This window comes from Brassica napus, chromosome A10, assembly GCF_020379485.1.
Source record: "Brassica napus cultivar Da-Ae chromosome A10, Da-Ae, whole genome shotgun sequence".
NCBI classification, from domain to species: domain Eukaryota; kingdom Viridiplantae; phylum Streptophyta; class Magnoliopsida; order Brassicales; family Brassicaceae; genus Brassica; species Brassica napus.
This window is the reverse complement of record NC_063443.1, coordinates 7,840,834-7,859,811: the sequence shown is the minus strand read 5'-3', so window position 1 is coordinate 7,859,811 and position 18,978 is coordinate 7,840,834. Positions and strand designations below refer to the sequence as shown.

Genomic DNA, 18,978 nt, shown 5'->3' with positions numbered 1-18,978 from the left:
CTGCACCTCAAGGTCTCCGATATCTTCTCCTGAGTTCGTCTGAGAACAATCCACAAAAGTGATTCCCTGAAGGCTCTACCTTCAGACCTAGCTGGCCTGCTATAACTCTAGGTAGAATGCTGACTGATGCTCATGTGTCACATAATGCATGTGGGAACTCAATACCTTACATCAGACATGGTATTGCACACTTCCCATGATCACTCTTCTTCTTCAGTGTAATCCTATTCTTCATCTTATCTCTGACCTGATGGAACATTCTCCTAATGTCCTCTTCAGTCTCCTTGGTCTCTCTGAAGAACATCCACAATATGTGGGTAAATTAAGCCTCCTCAAATGGTGTCTCCAGTGAAATCCTAAGGACTCTCTTAAGAAAACTTTTCATCTCCTTCCCATTAGCTCCCCTCTTCAGATGCTTAGGAACCTTCTCCTTTCTTCTCCTCAAGGTTCTCCCCATAGTAGCCTAATCAACTTGCATAGGCTCTGGTGCATCTTCTAAATGTGTACTGGTGTTCTCTGGTGGGTTAGCTGAAGGTTTTGGTTGTGGCCTGAGTGCATTGATTCGTACAATGCCGATCTTTGGAAACTCTACTCGGAATGTGAGAGGTGCTCGTCGATTGATGGGTTATGGAGATTGTCAATCGGTGGTGGTCACTCGTTGTCGATCGATGGCTAGGTCAGTTTTCCGATCGATGTTGGCATGAAAAGGGCTGGGCGGATGTGGGTGTCTTGCTGCGAACTCCTCGTGGGTTATGATCCTCACAGCATTGCAAGATGCAACCGACTCTGTGGGTGTCGTTAATCGATGCTCTGAAAAGCTTGTCAATCGGTTCTGGTTGAAGTCCGTCGATCAATGTTCGAAGTTTGACTTTGATCGACACCAATACGATCCGCCAAAACTCATTAAACTTTCTACTTCGAAATCTACTTCTTACAGCTTCTCATGCTTCACCACTTGCCAGAAATCATCATCTATGATGGCATTCATGTGGTGCTTCATCACATCATCTCCTCTCCCCCTTGCTAAAGCTTCTTGCCTCTTAACAACTTCTCCTATCTGAACTACCTGCATTTCCAGCTTCTTCACATGAGTGCTCAAAGTCTCAAACTTTGTGTTCAGGTTGTTGTAGACAAAATCAATATTCCCATTGAAATCCACCGTCAGGGTCTGCTGTCCTTCAAGGACCCGATCAAGCATTGCTTCTATTTTGGTCTCTTGAGTTTGTGGTGGTGGTTTCTGGTAAGATGAGTTTACATAACTCCTGATTTTGTTGTTGTTGTAGTTATGGCTGTAGGGTTTTTGGTATTGCGAACTCTGGTTGAAGTTACTACTCTGTCCATTGCCATAGAAGTTTTCATTTCCACTCTGGTTTCCAAACCTCTAGAATCCAGTTCCACTGATAAAGTTCACATCCTCCTCTACTTATGATTTATCCTTTGTATCTACAACATCTACATCCTATACTAAGCAAACCTGCTTCCTGAGAAGCTTGTGAACACTGTCCAACTTTGCCTTCACCTCGTCCATCTGCTCCTTTGCAAGGATAGCTACAGATTTCCTTCTCTCAAAATCAGTGTTCTTGGTGCTATTGCTGGATGCCAAGTTCTCAATAAGTCTCACAGCCTCTTCTGGATTCTTAGTGTTGAAGTTCCCTTCACTAGACGCATCAAGAGCCATCTGATACTGCACTGTGATGCCTCTGAAGAAAGTGCTAAGCAGCTGCAATTTATTTAATCCACGGTGTGGACAATCTCGTTGGTAAGACTTGAATCTGATCCAAAAGCTTCTGAATGACTTTCTAGGCTCATGCGTAAATGTAACAATCTTGCTCTTCAAATCTTCAGCACGTGCCTCATCAAAGAAGTTACGCAGGAATGCGTTTTTGATGTCGGCCCAGGATGTAAGAGATCCTGGTAGTAACTGCTTAAGCCAATACGAAGCATCTCCAAGTGAGTCCTTGAGAGCTTGCAGAATAGGTAGTCATGAGGGACTCCATTGACTTTGATAGTAGATATAAGATCCTCGAACCTCTCCAGATGGTCCATTTGATGCTCGTAGGATAACCCACTGTAAGGTGTCCATCCCGCCAGTGAGTAGTACTGCGGCTTCAACTCGAAACCGCCTCTCTGGATTGCTGGAGGACGAATAGCTGATCTGTTGGCATAGAACTGATATGGACGGTTGTAATCAGCCAACGTTCTGGGGCGAGCAGCCTCATCTACAGGTTGAGGAACTCCCGTAGCATCAGTATCAGGCTCAGGGATTACAGTCCCCTGAGCATCTATCCTCTGACCTGCTGCATTACGCAGATGACCCTCCTGGTCATGCAGGTCTCCATTCTCATCTCGTACAAGAACTAAAGTTGCAACCATTTCTCGCGGCTCAATATCGATCGATGTTTGGGATGAAGTATCAATCGATGTGGGATAGAAGATGTCGGTCGATGGAAGAATAGTTTCGGTCGATGGTGGTTGGCGAGTGTCGATCGACGAACTAGTGTTGTTGTCGGTCGACGAGGAGCGTCTTCCTTTGCGGATCGAACGTTCCAAGCTTGCAGGATCTGATAAAAATAGCAATGGTGTTTCCTTGTTGTTTCTGGTACTGTTGGGCATGCAACTGAAAAGACAAGAAAAATTTTATGTTAGAAAGAGGTTTAAAGAAGTAACCTAGACTAAATCAAAGTAGATCTCACTCAAATTACCCTAAGGAGTGAATTACTCTCTCAAATAAGATGTTCAATTGTAGTACTTAGGAATCGAATCCACAAGGAGCTAGGGTACCTAATAAATATAATCAGAATGATTAAGCTAGGTTGATTATGTTTAAATGTAAATAGCAAGTTGTGAGCAAGGTAGTTGCTCGGTTGGTTTGATTGGGTTTTTGATACTTAAATGAAATAACTAGACTAAGGGTTTCTATTCAGGTAATCATAATTATAATCCTACAGATGCTTAACAGTTGTATTCATGATATTATAGAGCTCAATCACTTACAAACCGATCAGCGTTCGCTTTCTAGGTTTGCTTATTGACCAGATCTAATGGTCTCAACAGTAGGTCATACAAATTAGAAAGTTTTTCTTGAATCATCGATCAATACACCTTTTGCACCGCCGATCGATTATTCTATAGGAATATTGATCGACGCGCTCTTAGTCAAACTTTATGCGCATGTTGAATGATGCTCACTAGGCTTACTAGATCAGCTTTCGCCTTACTCTAACAATCCTAGCTCAATTATGACGGATTTAGGGTGAGATTCAAGTGTTAACTTGTGCCTACAACTCCTTGGTTAAGGTTCTAGTTAGCTAAACTAGAAAAATGCATTAATGACAATCATATTGATGAATATCACAACTAGCAATCTATAGTTAGGGCTAATCTCTCATAAGCTATTTGAACTCTAAACATAACAGTAGAACTACTCATACATAGTTAAGCAATTCATAACAACAATAAGGTATAAAAATTGCATAGATATAAAAAATATAAAAATGGAGTTCCAATCACAAATCTCTCTGGATCTTCTCTCCAACTCTACTAAATCCTAGAGAACCTTTTTGCTGTGAAAGCAAGAGAACAAGAAAGAACACTTTGCCTAAAACACATGGGCAAGCTATAAATATTAGGTTAAAAACTCGTCAGAGGCAGTCTTATAATTTGGTGAAATTTTGGACTCTAAGTCGGCTGGAACCAAACAGGCTTCTGCGCGCTTCGCCGTCGATCGATGTCACAAGGCGTGCATCGATCGTTTATTTCCTCTGAATGTCGACCTCTGGTCTTGCTCGATGGTCAGCTCGGGGGTTCTCTCCTTTTATCTCCAAAATGTTCCAAAGTCATCACTTTTTTCCAAATCACTCATGAACCTATACATATACTAAATTAACTCTAAAACATAATAATTAGTTATTAAAACACTTATAAACCATGGCTAAAAGTGGGTAAAATCCATGGTCTATCAAAAAACAAATCAACTGAACAACTGCCTTGTTCGCTTTGCTTGCTATTTACTGTTTTCATAATTTACCTAGCTTAATCACTGCTGATTAGGATCTATTGTGTGCCCCATATCCTTGTGGATTCGATCCCTAAGTACTACAATTGAACCTCTTATTTGAGAGAGTAAAACCACTCCTTAAGGTAATTTGAATGATATCATCATCTATATCCTTTCATTACTGTAGCTCAAGCAAACTTAACTAATGACGTATTTTCTGGATATGTAAAAAAAAAAAATTAAATATAATTTGATGACATAGGTAGCTAAATCAATTCTACTAAAAAAATTTCTGTATATCCGAATGTTACAATAGTGTCATGTAATGAAACCACATATCCCATCAGCTGCTTCATATAATTGCTAAAATGATTCAACCGAGCAAGAACCAATTGATTAAAACCGCAAATGGTTATCTCAATTAAATGATAGACATATATAGGCATTAGCATGGATGGATAAGAAGAAAGTAAAAATATCCTAAAAATAGAATAGAAAGAAGGGATGATTAAGCGAATTTGAAGGATAGAGAGGAAGAAAGGTGTGGGTTTGATGTTTAAAAAGAAGAGGGGTTGTCCGAGTTCCTCTCCATTGGCTTATTCAAATCAAACTATAGAATCTCCCCTCCCACAAAAGAGGACAAAAACAAAAACAAAAACAAAACAAAAAGTCCCATCTCTCTTGCCTCCATCAACCAAACACAATGGTGTGTTCTCTCATTCTTATTGTGGCGAAAGTTGTGTTATAGACGTTTGAACATTGTTTCTTGTTATGCCTCATACACTAACGCAACAATATATTTTGGAACTATGACTTATCTGTCTATATTTTTTATCTTAAACTTATGTTTTATATGAATTGAAAAGGCGAACGCGGCGTCGGGAATGGCGGTGGAAGATGAATGTAAGCTCAAGTTTTTGGAGCTAAAATCGAAAAGAAACTATAGGTTCATAATATTCAGGATAGACGGACAACAAGTGGTGGTGGAAAAGCTGGGAAGTCCCGAGGAGAACTACGACGATTTCTCCAATTCCCTACCTGCCAATGAGTGTCGCTATGCTGTCTTTGACTTTGACTTCACCACTGCTGAGAATTGCCAGAAGAGCAAGATCTTCTTCATAGCATGGTATTACAAAACCCTCATGAAACATAAACCTTTTATGTTATGAAACAGTTACATATATCATGCATAGTGTGGGTCTGAACATGTGTAGCACAAATCACTTAGACTAAATGTCATGGTTACATGTTGTCAAACATATAAAAATGACTGTATTGGATTATTCATGTACGTATATGGTAGGTCACCGGATTCATCGAGGGTGAGGATGAAGATGGTGTATGCGAGTTCAAAAGACAGGTTCAAGAGAGAATTGGATGGGATTCAAGTGGAGTTACAGGCCACGGACCCGAGTGAGATGAGTTTCGACATCATCAAAAGCCGAGCTCTATAGGTTCATTTATGCCTGATTTCTTATAATATATCCATCCATAAATGATCCATCATCATCATTTAAATTAAAGAACTTCTCCATGAAATGTAGTAATTTTCTTGCATGGTCTCTTTCATCCTTCTCCATCTTGAATATTTTCTCTCTTTTTGTTTTACATTTTAATTACGTGGGTTTAGTACTTTGCCTTTCGAGAAGATTAAAACCATGTAGCTTCTTGTGTAATAGTTGCATACTTTGGTTGTAAAATAAAATATATTACTTCTCTATCGCAATTTTAAAACAAGTCGATATGTATGAGCGAGACATATCCGTTATCGCTAGTCCCAAACGAATGTGCTCAACCCGCGTAACTCAATTATAGCTATGGGTTTAATACTTTGCCTTAAGCTTAAACGATGTAGCTTCTTGTGTACTAGTTGCATACTTCCGTTTTAAAATAAAACTTGAGTTTGACATAGTCGACTGTGCGGGTGTTTTTTTTAACTTTTTTAAGTAATTGTTTGTTTTGTACAAAATAATGGTATATATTTGACATTTATATGTATAAAATAATGTTTTAAATACGGTATTTCTAAATACACTAATTATAATAGTCTATAATGAATAATTTTATTTTATATTTTTGAGCCGTCAACTGTATCACCCATATTTCTTATTATATATTTATCGTATTAGATTTGACTGGATTATTATTTATATGAAATATGAATAAAATAATATATTGACAGACTAATTTATATTATATTCATATAATATAAATTGACTATTTATATTTTACAGTTTAAATGAATATAACTTCGCTGTTCAAAAAAATGAATATAACTTCATATTTATATTTTGATCATGGGTTTTTACATGTATGTTTTTACATTTGTAAGAGTGTGTAAATATTTATTTTGATCATGGTTTTTAACCCGTATATTTTGATCATGGTTTTAAATCAGGTATTCTATTTATGGTTAAATTGGAGCGTAAAATGCAAAATTATATGAAAAATATCGTACAATAGAACCTTTATATATATTAATAACGTTGGGACTTTGAAATTTTATTAAGTCATAGAGATATTAATTTATAAAAAAATTCTTATTTAGATTTCTTATTTAAATATATATTTATTCTAAGATAAGAAAAGTATTTGATTTTAGTGTATAGAAATTAATTGTTATTTTTTGAAATTTGACATTTATACTACTTATATTATATTATTTGGTATATATATATATATATATATATATATATATATATATTGCATAGAACTTAAATGTTATTTTAGATACAATATTACTAAATCTCATCAAAAATATATTAAGTGTTATAGAAATATATAGATATTTCCATTGTGAATATAAAACAAACAATATAATACTAGGTTCTTACTTATATAAAATATGTATAAATATAAATAATAGATTTATAGTTTTAATGAGACCATATTTTACATAGAATTTTCTAAAAAAATATTATCTTATTATTTTATCGATTTATGTCAAATTTTAAACCGATCCAAGTTGGGACCGGTAAAATTATTAATTTATAGAGTATTAATTTATCGAGTATTAATTATAGAGGTTTTACTGTATATGCTAAATCAGTGGTACATTAAATCAATTATAGAATTTTATTTATAAATAAGCTAAATTGTAGGAAGTATTTATTTTTCCCTTCGAAAAAGGAATGAGCATGATTTTTAATAGCTGATTTAGTTTTTAATAGTAGAGTATATTTTTAAAATTTTGTATGTTCAAAAATAATAGTTTTTGTTAAGAATAGAAATAATGTTTATCAAAAATATACAAATACTTAACAATAACTCTCAAAAAATTAAAATAAACACACATAAATGGAACTGCCGACGAATGGGAAGAAATGGACCATAAGCTATCTAAGGGAGATATGACATAAATATAAACCAATTTTTTTTATTTTTATCTGAAACAAAGCAAGATTCTGAATTTGTTCAAGATTTTCAATCACACTTTGGATTTGATAATATAGTCACAGTAGATCCAGTGGAGAGAAGTGGTGGATTAGCGCTTTTTTACAGTAATGAGTATCATATTAAGTTTTTATACTCTAGTAACAGAATGATAGATGTGGAAGCGGTGGCTCTTGGGAAAACGGTTTATCTAACTTTTGTGTATGGTGACCCAGTTCAAAAACTGAGGGAACAAGTGTGGAAACGTTTAACTAGATATGGGCTCTCGCGATCCGAACCCCGGTTCATCATTGGTGATCTAAATGAGATCACTGGAAACCATGAAAAAGAGGGAGGATCTTTAAGAAATACAGATTCATTTATTCCTTTTAACAACATGATAAGAAATAGTGGATTATTGGAGTTCCCGGCTCGGGGATACAAAATTTCATGGCAAGGGAGAAGAGGAAAAGAGAAAGGGGCAGTGATGATTAGATGTCAACTAGATCACGCTTTAGCAAACGAAGAGTGACACACTTTATTTCCCTGTTTTTATACAATATATTTAGGGATGGTGGCATCTGATCATCGACCGGTGGTGGCATATCTAGAAGATAATGTTCCCAGGAGGGAAGAAAAATTTCGATTTGATAAGAGATGGATTAGACAATAAGGTTTTATGGAATCAATTACAATGGGCTGATCAGATTATAGCGAAGGAGGAGCAGAGGGTATAGTGGCAAAAATTAGTAATTGTCATCATGAAATTGCTAACTGGAGGAAAAATAATCCACCTTTTGAAAAGGAAAAAATAAATGAGTTACAAAAAGCCCTCGAAGAGGTACAAATAGATAACACCAGGTCTCAAGAGGAAATTGTGGAGGTATCTATGAAGTTACAAAATGCATACAAAGGATGAAGAGGATTACTGGCATCAGAAAAGCAGGAATATGTGGTATTCATCTGGAGATCTTAATACAAAATTCTATCACGCGTTAACTAAGAAAAGACGGGTCTGTAATAGGATTGTCGGGCTACATGATGCTGCGGGAAATTGGATTACAGAGAATAACAGTGTGGAAAAGGTGGCAGTAGACTCTTTTGAAGATCTATTTAGTACCACTTCACCATCGGAGTTTTATAGTTTCCTGACAGAGGTAACACAGGGTATCAGTCCTCAGATGAATCAACGTTTGTTGAGGATAGCGACCAAGGATGAGGTTAAAGAGGCTTTGTTTATGATGCATCCAGAGAAAGTGCCAGGACCGGATGTCATGACTGCTCTTTCTTTCAGCATTTCTGCCATATTATTAAGAATGATTTGGTAGAAATGGTGAATATTTTTTTTGGTTTCAAGAGAAATGGATTCAAGGTTAAATATAACTAACATCTGTATGATCCCAAAGACGGAGAGGCCTATAAGGATGACGGAACTAAGGCCAATTAGTCTTTGTAATGTAGGGTATAAAATTATCTTGAAGATTTTGTGTCAGAGATTGAAAATATGCCTTACCTCCCTCATTTCAGAAACTCAATCGGCATTTGTGGCAGGAAGGTTAATTTCTGATAATATTCTTATAGCTGAGGAAATATTTCATGGATTGTGGACCAATAAAGCATGTCAAGGAAAATCATGGCAATTAAAATGGACATGAGTAAAGCGTATGAAAGGGTGAAATGGGATTTTATCAAGGCCTTACTACAGAAGATGGGTTTTGATCTTTGTTGGATTAAACTAATGATGGAGTGTATATCATTGGTTTAATATCAGGTTCTACTAACCATGTGGCCTAATTGTTCCACATAGAGGTCTACGTCAAGGAAATCATTTATCTCCTTATTTGTTTATTCTGTGCACTGAGACTTTAATTGCAAATATAAATAAGGCGGAGAGAGGGCGACAACTAAGGGGAATATAGGTAGCCAGAGCATGTCCATCGATATCTCATTTGCTCTTTGCAGACGATAACCTCTTCTTTTGTAAAGCTCAAAAAGAAGAGTGTCAAACCATTCTCAGAATTTTTAAAGGAATATGAGGTAGTATCAGGTCAACTCATCAATTTTGATAAGTCTTCGATTCAATTTGGACACAAGATCGAAGAATCTGTCAGACAAGAGTTAAGGGATATTTTAGGCATCCAGAATTTAAGAGGAATGGGAACTTACCTACGTTTTCATAGGTTTTTTGAGAAGATTCTCATGACACATTCATTTCTGGAACGAATTGGTCAACCAGAGGTGGATCTAGCTAACCATCGGGAGGAAAGTGTTCCTTTTAATGTGCACGATGCTACATCTATTCTCGAGTTTTCTTCGTCGCAAATGTTTTCGATACTTTTCCGTGACTCACTTGGTACAACGGAAACTGAAAGAAATGCTTTTGTGATTGAAGATTTCTCGTAGAAATTTTTAAACAAAACTGGCTTTCTAAAGCCGGAAAGGGTTTCAATACTTTGGCTAATCGTCGAATTTCAGTTTGATATTAGGACAGATTTTCTGTACGCAAGATTGCGACAAGAAATGATGTATAGTCTTTGAGATTATGTTCATGATCGTCTGGATATGTTGCTAGCGTTTAAACGAATTTTAGATCGTCGTTTGCCCATTTGGGATGATTTGCTTTGACGAAATCGTTTTCTTGACGATTTGCAAAAGTTTTCGAAGTTTGGGAGTATACGAGTATAGTATACGTACCTACTCCCTTTTTTTTTACGAAAGAAAACGGTTGAACCGATACTTTGAAGGGCTGTGTACGTTTCTTCTTCTGAGGTTTGGAATGATCAATAATCCGAGACGATTTGAAGACGACGCTTGGACTGTGATTTGGTTATTTCCACGTTCACGACTTGGAATATGTCGGTTCCGAGAAAATTGTTAGAAACGAATCGGTTTTAAGACGATGTTCATGTCTCTAATTTTTTCTCTCTTTAGGAAGCGAGATTGATATGCGTGGCGATCGTTTCTCAATTTTCAGAGAGTTTAGATCGGTTTGCAAGATCTGGTTGAACAGTTATGGAACTATATATCGAGACCGGAAAAATCGCCTAAGACTTAGTTCGCTAGACTATCCACCTAGGTTTTGCGTTCCCTAAAGTTTTATGGCAGTCTCAAAGGTGTTTTTATTTCTTAGTAATTCCTACAAAAATTCGTAGTCTGATTTCAAAAATTTCAAGTCGGAAATACCTTAGTTCTCTCGAAGATGCAGTTTTGTCTCTTCTCAGTTTTGCTTGCTTATTTCCCCTTTCTCTTCTCATGTATGTTCGCTATTTTCGATATTGGCATTTATCCTTTGAAACTTGACATTTATCTTCCGAACTTGACTGTTATCTTCTCCTTAGATACGACATCAATTTTTATAAAAAGTTTCAACGTAATCGTATAGTTGAGGCGGCTAAGGTGTTATGTTAACCGTTGCCGTTTTATACGATTAATTTGAATCCATGCGAGAAAACAAGTCTTTGCGGGCTTTTTATCGTAAACTTCAATGGTAACTCCAATCGAGACGACACAAGAGATGTTTCGATCGAGATTCGAAGGAGAACGCAAAGATGGAGGTAAGGGCGAGCAAGCCAAGGAGTTTAGACGAGTCTAATTTGTTTTCGTCGTAAAATCTCAACGGAAACTCCGGCTGAGACGAAACGAAAAGCGTTTTGATGAGGACTCAAATGAGAACGTAAAGGAGGAATATTCTGAGGCCTGACAGGTCGCTATGGAGCGAGTGGAGGTCTGACAGGTCGCTACGTAGCGAGTAGAAGCAAACCAAGAAGAGTCCTACTTGTTTTCGTCGTAAAATCTCAACGGAAACTCCGATTGAGACGAGACGAAAAGCGTTTCGATGAGAGTTCAAAAAAGAACGCAGAGTAGGAACTTTCTGAGGCCTTACAGGTCGCTATGTAGCGAGTGGAGGTCTGACAGGTCGCTACGTAGCGAGTAGAAGCAAGCCCAGAAGAGTCCTACTTGTTTTCGTCGTAAAATCTCAACGAAAACTTCGATTGAGACGAAACGAAAAGCGTTTCGATGAGGATTCAAAATAGAACGCAAAGTAGGAAATTTCTGAGGCCTGAAAGGTTGCTATGTAGCGAGTGGAGAGTTGGCTTGAGCTCGGTCGCTACGTAGCGACCGAGCTGTGTGCATGCTCGGTCGCTATGTAACGACCGAGCCGTGTACTTGCTTGGTCGCTGCGTAGAGACCGAGCTTGGCTGGAGCTCGGTCGCTACGTAGCGACCGAGCTGTGTGCGTGCTCGGTCGCTACGTAGCAACCGAGCCGTGTGCGTGCTTGGCTCGAGCTCGGTCGCTACGTAGCGACCGAGCAGTGTGCATGCTTGGTTGCTGCGTAGCGACCGTGCTTGGCTTGTCCGTGTTCCGATCGTTATACTCGAACTTATCTGTGGCTGTTTTAGATACGTATCCGTTACCTTGGGACAGCCGGTGTCTGATCCAACCGAGACTCGAACAAGGTTTTAACGCGAGATCCTTTGTTGTGACATTCTTTACGAAGCATAATTGTCGCAGAATGATACTCACACTCATTTTTGCGGAGGTTTGGACATTAACTTTGTCGTAACCGTTTTCGACCCCAACAGCGACCGAGCGGTACTCGTGCTCGGCCGCTACGTAGCGACCGAGTGGTACGCATGCTCGGTCGCTACGTGTGCATGCTTGGTCGTTGCGTAGTGATCGTGCTTGGCTTGTCTGTGGTCCGATCGCCATACTCGAGCTCGTTTGTGGCTGATTTGGATACATGTCTGTTGCCTTCGGACAATCAGTATTAAGTGGTTCAATTGAGATTTGAACACAATTTTACCGCAAGGCTCTTCGTAAAGATTTCTTTACGAAGATTACATTTCGTAAAAACGTTCATGCCGATTTTTACGGACTTTCGGATATTGATTCCGTCGTGACCGATTTTGACCCCAACACCTGACAATTCAGGTCAACCATGGCTTTCCTCACAAAGAATAGTTTGGATGCAAGCCTAAGATTCTCAATTCCTTCGTTCTTCACCTTTTATCCATTTGATTATAACATTCCCAAGAACAAGTGTAACATCATTAATTAGATTCTTGTCACTAATCATGTGATGACTACCCTCTGAATCTACTGTAATTGACTTATAGATAAGAGAATGAGAACCTTACTTCTTAGAGGAGATGATGGCTTTTGCAGCTTTGATTAGTAGCTCAATCTCACTCAAGCTGATGGGACCATCATTTGTCATTGCCTTGTTCCACATTTCTCCGCAATTGGATTCACTCATGAGAGAAGAGTAGGGCTCACGGTTCTCTCTATTACGACCAAGCAAATCACTATCATGTAACTTGTTTCCAATAAATTCGGCGTCGAGCCTCTTAGGCTTCATCTTCCTAGGGGATGACTTTAGCTAAGTTCAACTGAAGCCTTTCAGAACAGCTTTTGTGACTGAAACAAAGTTATATGAAAACAATTTTCATAAGGCTAAAGGAAGGATTATACGAAACACTAATTGTATGATAAAACCTAAATTGCACCTCTTTTTATACTATATATGTAGCCCCAATACCAAAACACATGCATAATTGGCCTAAGTCCTAGAATAAACTCTTTGGCCCTGTGCGAATTACACCTTCTTAAATTTCAAGAACCCCGATCCTGATTGCCAGGGAAGGCCTGAAATTAGAGCTTAATACTAGACTTTGTTATTATAAGAGATGAATCCTTTGGATCACTCCAACTACTCCGTGTATCTAAGGTGCATGTGACGTGTCTTGCGCCAAAGATCTTGGTATGTTGTGTAACTGTTTGACCGCGGATCTTAGTTATTATTTATTAGACCTGGAGCTCGCTACCTCTAGCTGTGAAGTACCCTTTTTAGGTAAGAATAGCTAGGCTTTGTAGATGATCAAGTGGAAACTGTAAATTTAGCCCATTGCGATTGGGCCTATATCAGATTGGATTTATATATTAAATCCTTCTATAATTAACTAAGCTTCTTCACACCCAAAAATCTTTTTTCTCTTACTTATCTAACATTAAAAAAAGAAAAAATATCTCAAATAAATCATGTCAAAGACGAAGTTACAATAATCTTTCTTCCAAGATTCTTTCTTCATGAGAAACTAAATTTACTTAAAAATTATTTTCCTCTTCTCTCCTTTTTCACAAATAAAGTAATCTTAATCGCAAGAATCTCTTTCCCATTGGTCATCACAAATGGTCCCTTTTACAAGTAGTTACATGTGTTTACATATTTAAGTAGAATATATTGGATAAATAAAAATCGAAGATGAAAAAAAATTAAGATTATGTCCTCAAAATATTTAGCATTTATATATAAAAATCTACTATATCTTTGAAAAAGGACCCACATTTCATTGTATTGATTCAAGCCACATAAAATTTTGTATATTGGATTCGAATCTTGTTAATGACACGTGTATACGAAATCAAACAACATACATTGTATGAGGTCCAACCGAGAGGAGAAAATTAGAAGCAAAGAAAGAAAGTATATCCTTAAAAAATTAAAACTTAGAGATGAAAATCTACTATTCGTATGAATGTTTACCACATGTCATTATGAATTGAAAGAGAATCGAAAGCGCGTGTACAACTTTATTATATAGTCAACACGTATATATATACACAGTTGTATATATTGATTTTATGATAATTGTTAATTAAAAGTAAGGAAAATATATGACCAAATTTGGAAAAAAATAATGTTAGAACTTCCAATGACTAATTTCACTATATAAAGCCAATGCTTAACCATACTTCTTCATCCCCTCCTGCTTCTATCTAACATAAAAGAGAAAGAATGTCTCAATCAAATCGTTTCAACGATGAAGTTACAGTACCACTTCTCCCAAATATCTCTCTTCACGAGAAACTACATTTACTTAAAAATTTCTTTGCGCTTCTCTCCCTCTTTGCAATAGATGCAATCTCCATTTTAAGAATCGCTTACCCATTGATCATCACAAATGTTCTCCTTTACTTTCGCTCCTTCATATCTATGTTTTTCCTGGCCGGTCTTGGTGGCCCCACTCTTGCAGGCGGCTCCCTCGCACTTGCATTTGCCAACATCACCGCTTACTCGTTCTTCTCCGGTTTAACCATGGGTGTAGACTCAATTTGCTCACAAGCAATTGGTGCAACAAACTATAAACTCTTCCGGGCAACAATCCGTCGAGGAATCATCCTACTCCTCGTCACAACTCTCCCTGTTTTTCTTCTATGGATAAACATCAAGAGGATTCTGAAATTGTTAAAACAGGACGAGGAGCTCGCATCCATAGCTCACACCTTTCTGCTTTACTCTGTTCCAGATCTCCTTGCTCAATCTTTCTTACACCCATTAAGAGCTTATTTCAGGACACAGTCAAAGACTCTACCTTTATCAGTATGCACAGGGATTGCGAGTGTTCTCCACTTTCCGATTACATTCCTCCTAGTGTCATACCTCGGTTTTGAGATCAAAGGTATTGCTTTGAGTGGTGCTCTGTCAAATTTCAACCTTGTCGTATTTCTCTTCATCTACATAGCTTTCTTTGAAGAAAAGCTAAGTAAAGATGAGAAGGTCTCAGAGGAGTCGTATGAACAGAGTGTGAGAGAATGGAAGAAGCTGCTTGGTCTCGCGGTACCCAGTTGTGTTGCAGTTTGTCTCGAGTGGTGGTGCTACGAGATCATGATTGTGCTTTGTGGGTTACTTATAAACCCTAAAGTATCCGTTTCTTCAATGGGTATTCTCATCCAAATCACTTCCCTTGTTTATATTTTCCCTCATTCATTGGGCTCCGCAGTCTCGACTCGTGTAGGAAACGAGCTGGGTTCGAACCAGCCACAGAGAGCGAGAAGAGCCACCTTTGTCGGACTTGGTCTCAGCATCGCCCTCGGGCTCATGGCTCTCATATTCACTTTCTCAGTCAGAAAGGTATGGGCTACGTTTTTCACGGATGATGAAGAAGTCATTAATTTGACTATGATGGTTCTACCAGTCGTTGGCCTTTGCGAGCTGGGAAACTGCCCTCAGACTACTGGATGCGGCGTTCTCAGAGGGTCGGCGAGGCCGATGACGGGAGCTAATATCAATATAGCGGCATTTTATGTGATTGGTTTGCCTGTAGGAATGGTTTTAACTTTTTGGTTTGGGTTTGGATTCATGGGACTTTGGCTTGGGATGCTCGTGGCGCAGATATCATGTATGATTGGTATGATGGTGTCGATGTGTAGGATTAATTGGCCATTGGAGGCGGAAAGGGCTAGGGAGCTAACAGCGACGGAAAGGGCTAGGGAGCCAAAAACGACGGATGGCGTCATAAGCTTCAGCAATGTGGAAGATATGGAGGTTGGAAGGTTGGTGATTAGAGAGGAGTGAGTCTTTAAGAGTGATAGATAATTGCTCTTTTAATATGACCGTCTTCTTTAAAATAATAATAATAATAATAATAATAATATGACTTTCATATTTAATTGCAAGTTTGGCAGAAGATTGCACAAACACTGACAGAATAATTAGTGAGACACCGTCTCCCATGCATTGTGATCTTGATAAATCATGTGTAATCTCTTTATGCTCCAACAGCTCACAGCACCGGCTGAACCGTAGCCATCTTCTGATGTTCTGACTCAACTCGCAAGTAACCGAAACAATCACAAGACGTCATGTCAAATGCATGACTCACCTCCACTTTTTCATTATCTTGCAGCTAACATAAGTATAATCACCACCAAGTACTCTCGTATCATAGTTACTACTCGTGCAAAGAAACAAGCTTTTACTTTGAATAGGATCGGGTGGCTTGCTCTTCCTCTGTCCATAATGACAAGAAAAATAAAATTTCACTTGTTTCTCACAATTGAGAGCTCTCACCGTTCCATAATAAAGTAAAATTCCATAATAAAGTAAAACTACTAACTCTTCCTCTATCCATAATGACAAGAAAAATAAAATATCACTTGTTTCTCATAATTGAGAGCTCTCACCATGCCATAATAAAGTAAAACTACTGACTCTTCCTCTGTCCATAATGACAAGAAAAATAAAATTTCACTTGTTTCTCATAATTGAGATCTCTCACCGTGCCATAGTAAGGTAAAAAACTACTGACTCTTCCTCTTTCCACAAAACATAATTTTATTTTATTTTACAGCAAAAGGCTAAGGAACTAAAAAAATCTCTGGTCCGAGAACCATTTCGGGAGAACTGAATCAACATAAACCATAGCAGCTGGCGAAGTCCTAACACCTCGTGCCAGCTTGTCTGCCAGAGTGTTTTGCGCCCTTGGGATATGTTGGATAGTAAAGTTGAGAAAGAATTCCTTACATCGCAGAAACTCCTCCATATGTGTAGTGAACGCCGACCATTCTGTTGGTGTGGACACTATTTTCACCAATTGAGAGCAGTCAGTTGCAAACACCACTTCTGAAACTTGTAGGGTCTTCATACACTCCATCGCCCATATCAAAGCTTCACATTCAACATATAAAGGTGATAGACTTCTGCGAATAGACATTGCACCCATCATAGTATCAGTGGATTCATTTTTCCTGTAGACCCATCCTTGTCTCGTGTAAAGATCATTTTCTTTCCATGCTCCATCAATATAACACTTATCGATGCCATTTGGCAGAGCTTCTCCTATAACATCTAGGGGTCCACGATTTATAGCCGCATCTTTCTGAGCTTCAGCCCATAAAACACCTTCTATCTCCGCAGTCCTGAGAATGTCAAAAGGGGTTCTTGTCTGATTCCTAAAAACTTTAGCGTTTCGTTTCTTCCAAATATACCACAGTATCCATGGAAAATAATTCAAGTCCGGTTCCTTGGGTAACCGCCAGAAAAGATAGTCCATATTTCTGAAAAGAAACGGGGTGGGGAAAACCCCCGGACATGAGGGAATATTAGATAAAGCCCAAGTTTGTAATGCCAACGGACATTCAAACAACACATGATTAATGGATTCTTCTTCATCTCCACATACTTGACACTGCATATCACATTTTATCCCGCGGTAACGAAGATTCTTAGTTACCGGAAGACTTCCCTATAATATTTCCCAAACAAAATGTTTTAGCTTTGGAGAACATTGAAGCTTCCAAGAATGAGCCAAGAGTGGTTTAGTATTTGGTCCCGAAAAACTATCATGAGCTCCACTATCCGGAAATAATGTTTCCGTTTGATAACCTGATTTAACCGTATATCGACCATGGTCCGTAAAATGCCAGCCATATGAATCCGGTTTTGGATTACGACTAATAGCTATACTCCGTATAATATCCACATCATCCTGATGTATATAAGCTTTGAGCAAATTCAGATTCCAAGAAAGATCTTCTTGATTAATCAAATCTTCCACTTTAAGTAATGGATTTAAATATTGATTCGAAAATTTTTGTATTGCTGACCTCGGGCGAGGAGTAGGGATCCAAGGATCATTCCAGACCGAAATGCTTGAACCAGTTCCCACTCTTTTGATTAGCCCTTTATTAACCAGAGATCTAGCTGATGTAATACTTCTCTACCCGTATGAGGGAGAATATGATCTGATTGGGTCCAAAGGATCAGATTTCCTATAGTATCTTCCTTTAAAAACTCTTGCGAAAAGAGAATCAGGTTTATCTATTAACCTCCATAGCTGTTTCGCTAATAACGCCGTATTAAAATTTTGAATATCTCTAAAACTAATACCACCATTCACTTTATCTTTGCACATTTTATCCCATGAAAACCAATGCATTCCCTTTGTATTACCACTACCACTCCACCAAAAATGGGAAACTGTACTCGTAAGTTTTTTTGTAACCGTTTTTGGTAAACGAAAACATGACATAACATGAGTTGGCATAGGTGATGCCACTGCTTTGATTAAAACTTCCTTTCCTCCTTTCGTAATGAATCGTATTGTCTAATTATTAACTTTATTATTAACCCTTTCATTAAAAAAAACCAAAAATTTGTGCTTTAGATCCCCCAAGACTCTCAGGTATTCCCAAATATATTCCCCTCCCACCAATTGTAGTGATCCCCAAAATATGTTGTACCTCTAGACGAACTGCGTCTGGAACCTTGTGGCCAAACTGTAAGGACGATTTTAGGAAATTAATATGTTGCCCCGACGCTCTTTCATAGTCTTTCAAGATCTGTAGGATAGTTTCATATTCTTGCTTATTGGCTTTACAGAAAAAAAAAGACTGTCATCCGCAAATAATAGATGTGAAATCACCGGACTACCACTTGCAACTTTTAGCCCCGTTAGTAACTTTTCTTCCTCCTTTTTCCTTATATTCGCTATTAGTGCCTCAGTACATAAAATAAATAAGTAAGGTGATAACGGATCACCCTGACGAAGACCTCGATTTGGTACAATATGCCCTTTTGGTTGACCATTAATCATAACTTTATATTGTACCGATGTAATACAAGACATTTTCCGAGATACCCACCTTTGTGCAAATCCCAGCTTTAGCAGCATCGCCTCTATAAAAGGCCATTCCACTCTATCATATGTCTTGCTCATATCTGTTTTTATAGCCATAAATTTCTCCTACATGAATTATTCGTCCTTAATCCATGAAACATCTATTGCGCAATCAAAATATTATCTGAAATTAATCTCTCAGAGACAAAA

At 37.9% G+C, this 18,978-nt stretch overlaps 2 protein-coding genes across 2 annotated transcripts; both read left to right on the top strand.

Annotated features, from left to right (window-relative positions):
• Positions 1 to 4,538: 4,538 nt before the first annotated feature.
• Positions 4,539 to 5,548, top strand: LOC106395550 (actin-depolymerizing factor 7). Its single transcript, XM_022693009.2, has 3 exons — positions 4,539 to 4,703; positions 4,864 to 5,123; positions 5,301 to 5,548. The coding sequence occupies exons 1-3, from the start codon at positions 4,701 to 4,703 to the stop codon at positions 5,449 to 5,451; spliced, it is 414 nt and encodes a 137-aa protein (XP_022548730.1). The 5' UTR covers positions 4,539 to 4,700; the 3' UTR covers positions 5,452 to 5,548.
• An 8,531-nt stretch (positions 5,549 to 14,079) lies between these two features.
• On the top strand, positions 14,080 to 15,804 carry LOC106391693 (protein DETOXIFICATION 50-like). Its single transcript, XM_048742757.1, has one exon. The coding sequence runs from the start codon at positions 14,166 to 14,168 to the stop codon at positions 15,723 to 15,725; it is 1,560 nt and encodes a 519-aa protein (XP_048598714.1). The 5' UTR covers positions 14,080 to 14,165; the 3' UTR covers positions 15,726 to 15,804.
• The last annotated feature ends 3,174 nt before the right edge of the window (positions 15,805 to 18,978 follow it).

Bases quoted from the DNA above. Each gene is read 5' to 3' on its own strand.
- LOC106391693 (XM_048742757.1), top strand. From the start codon at position 14,166: ATGTCTCAATCAAATCGTTTCAACGATGAAGTTACAGTACCACTTCTC.
- LOC106395550 (XM_022693009.2), top strand. The intron at 5,124-5,300 runs GTATTACAAAAC...CGTATATGGTAG, and splicing joins AAGATCTTCTTCATAGCATG to GTCACCGGATTCATCGAGGG.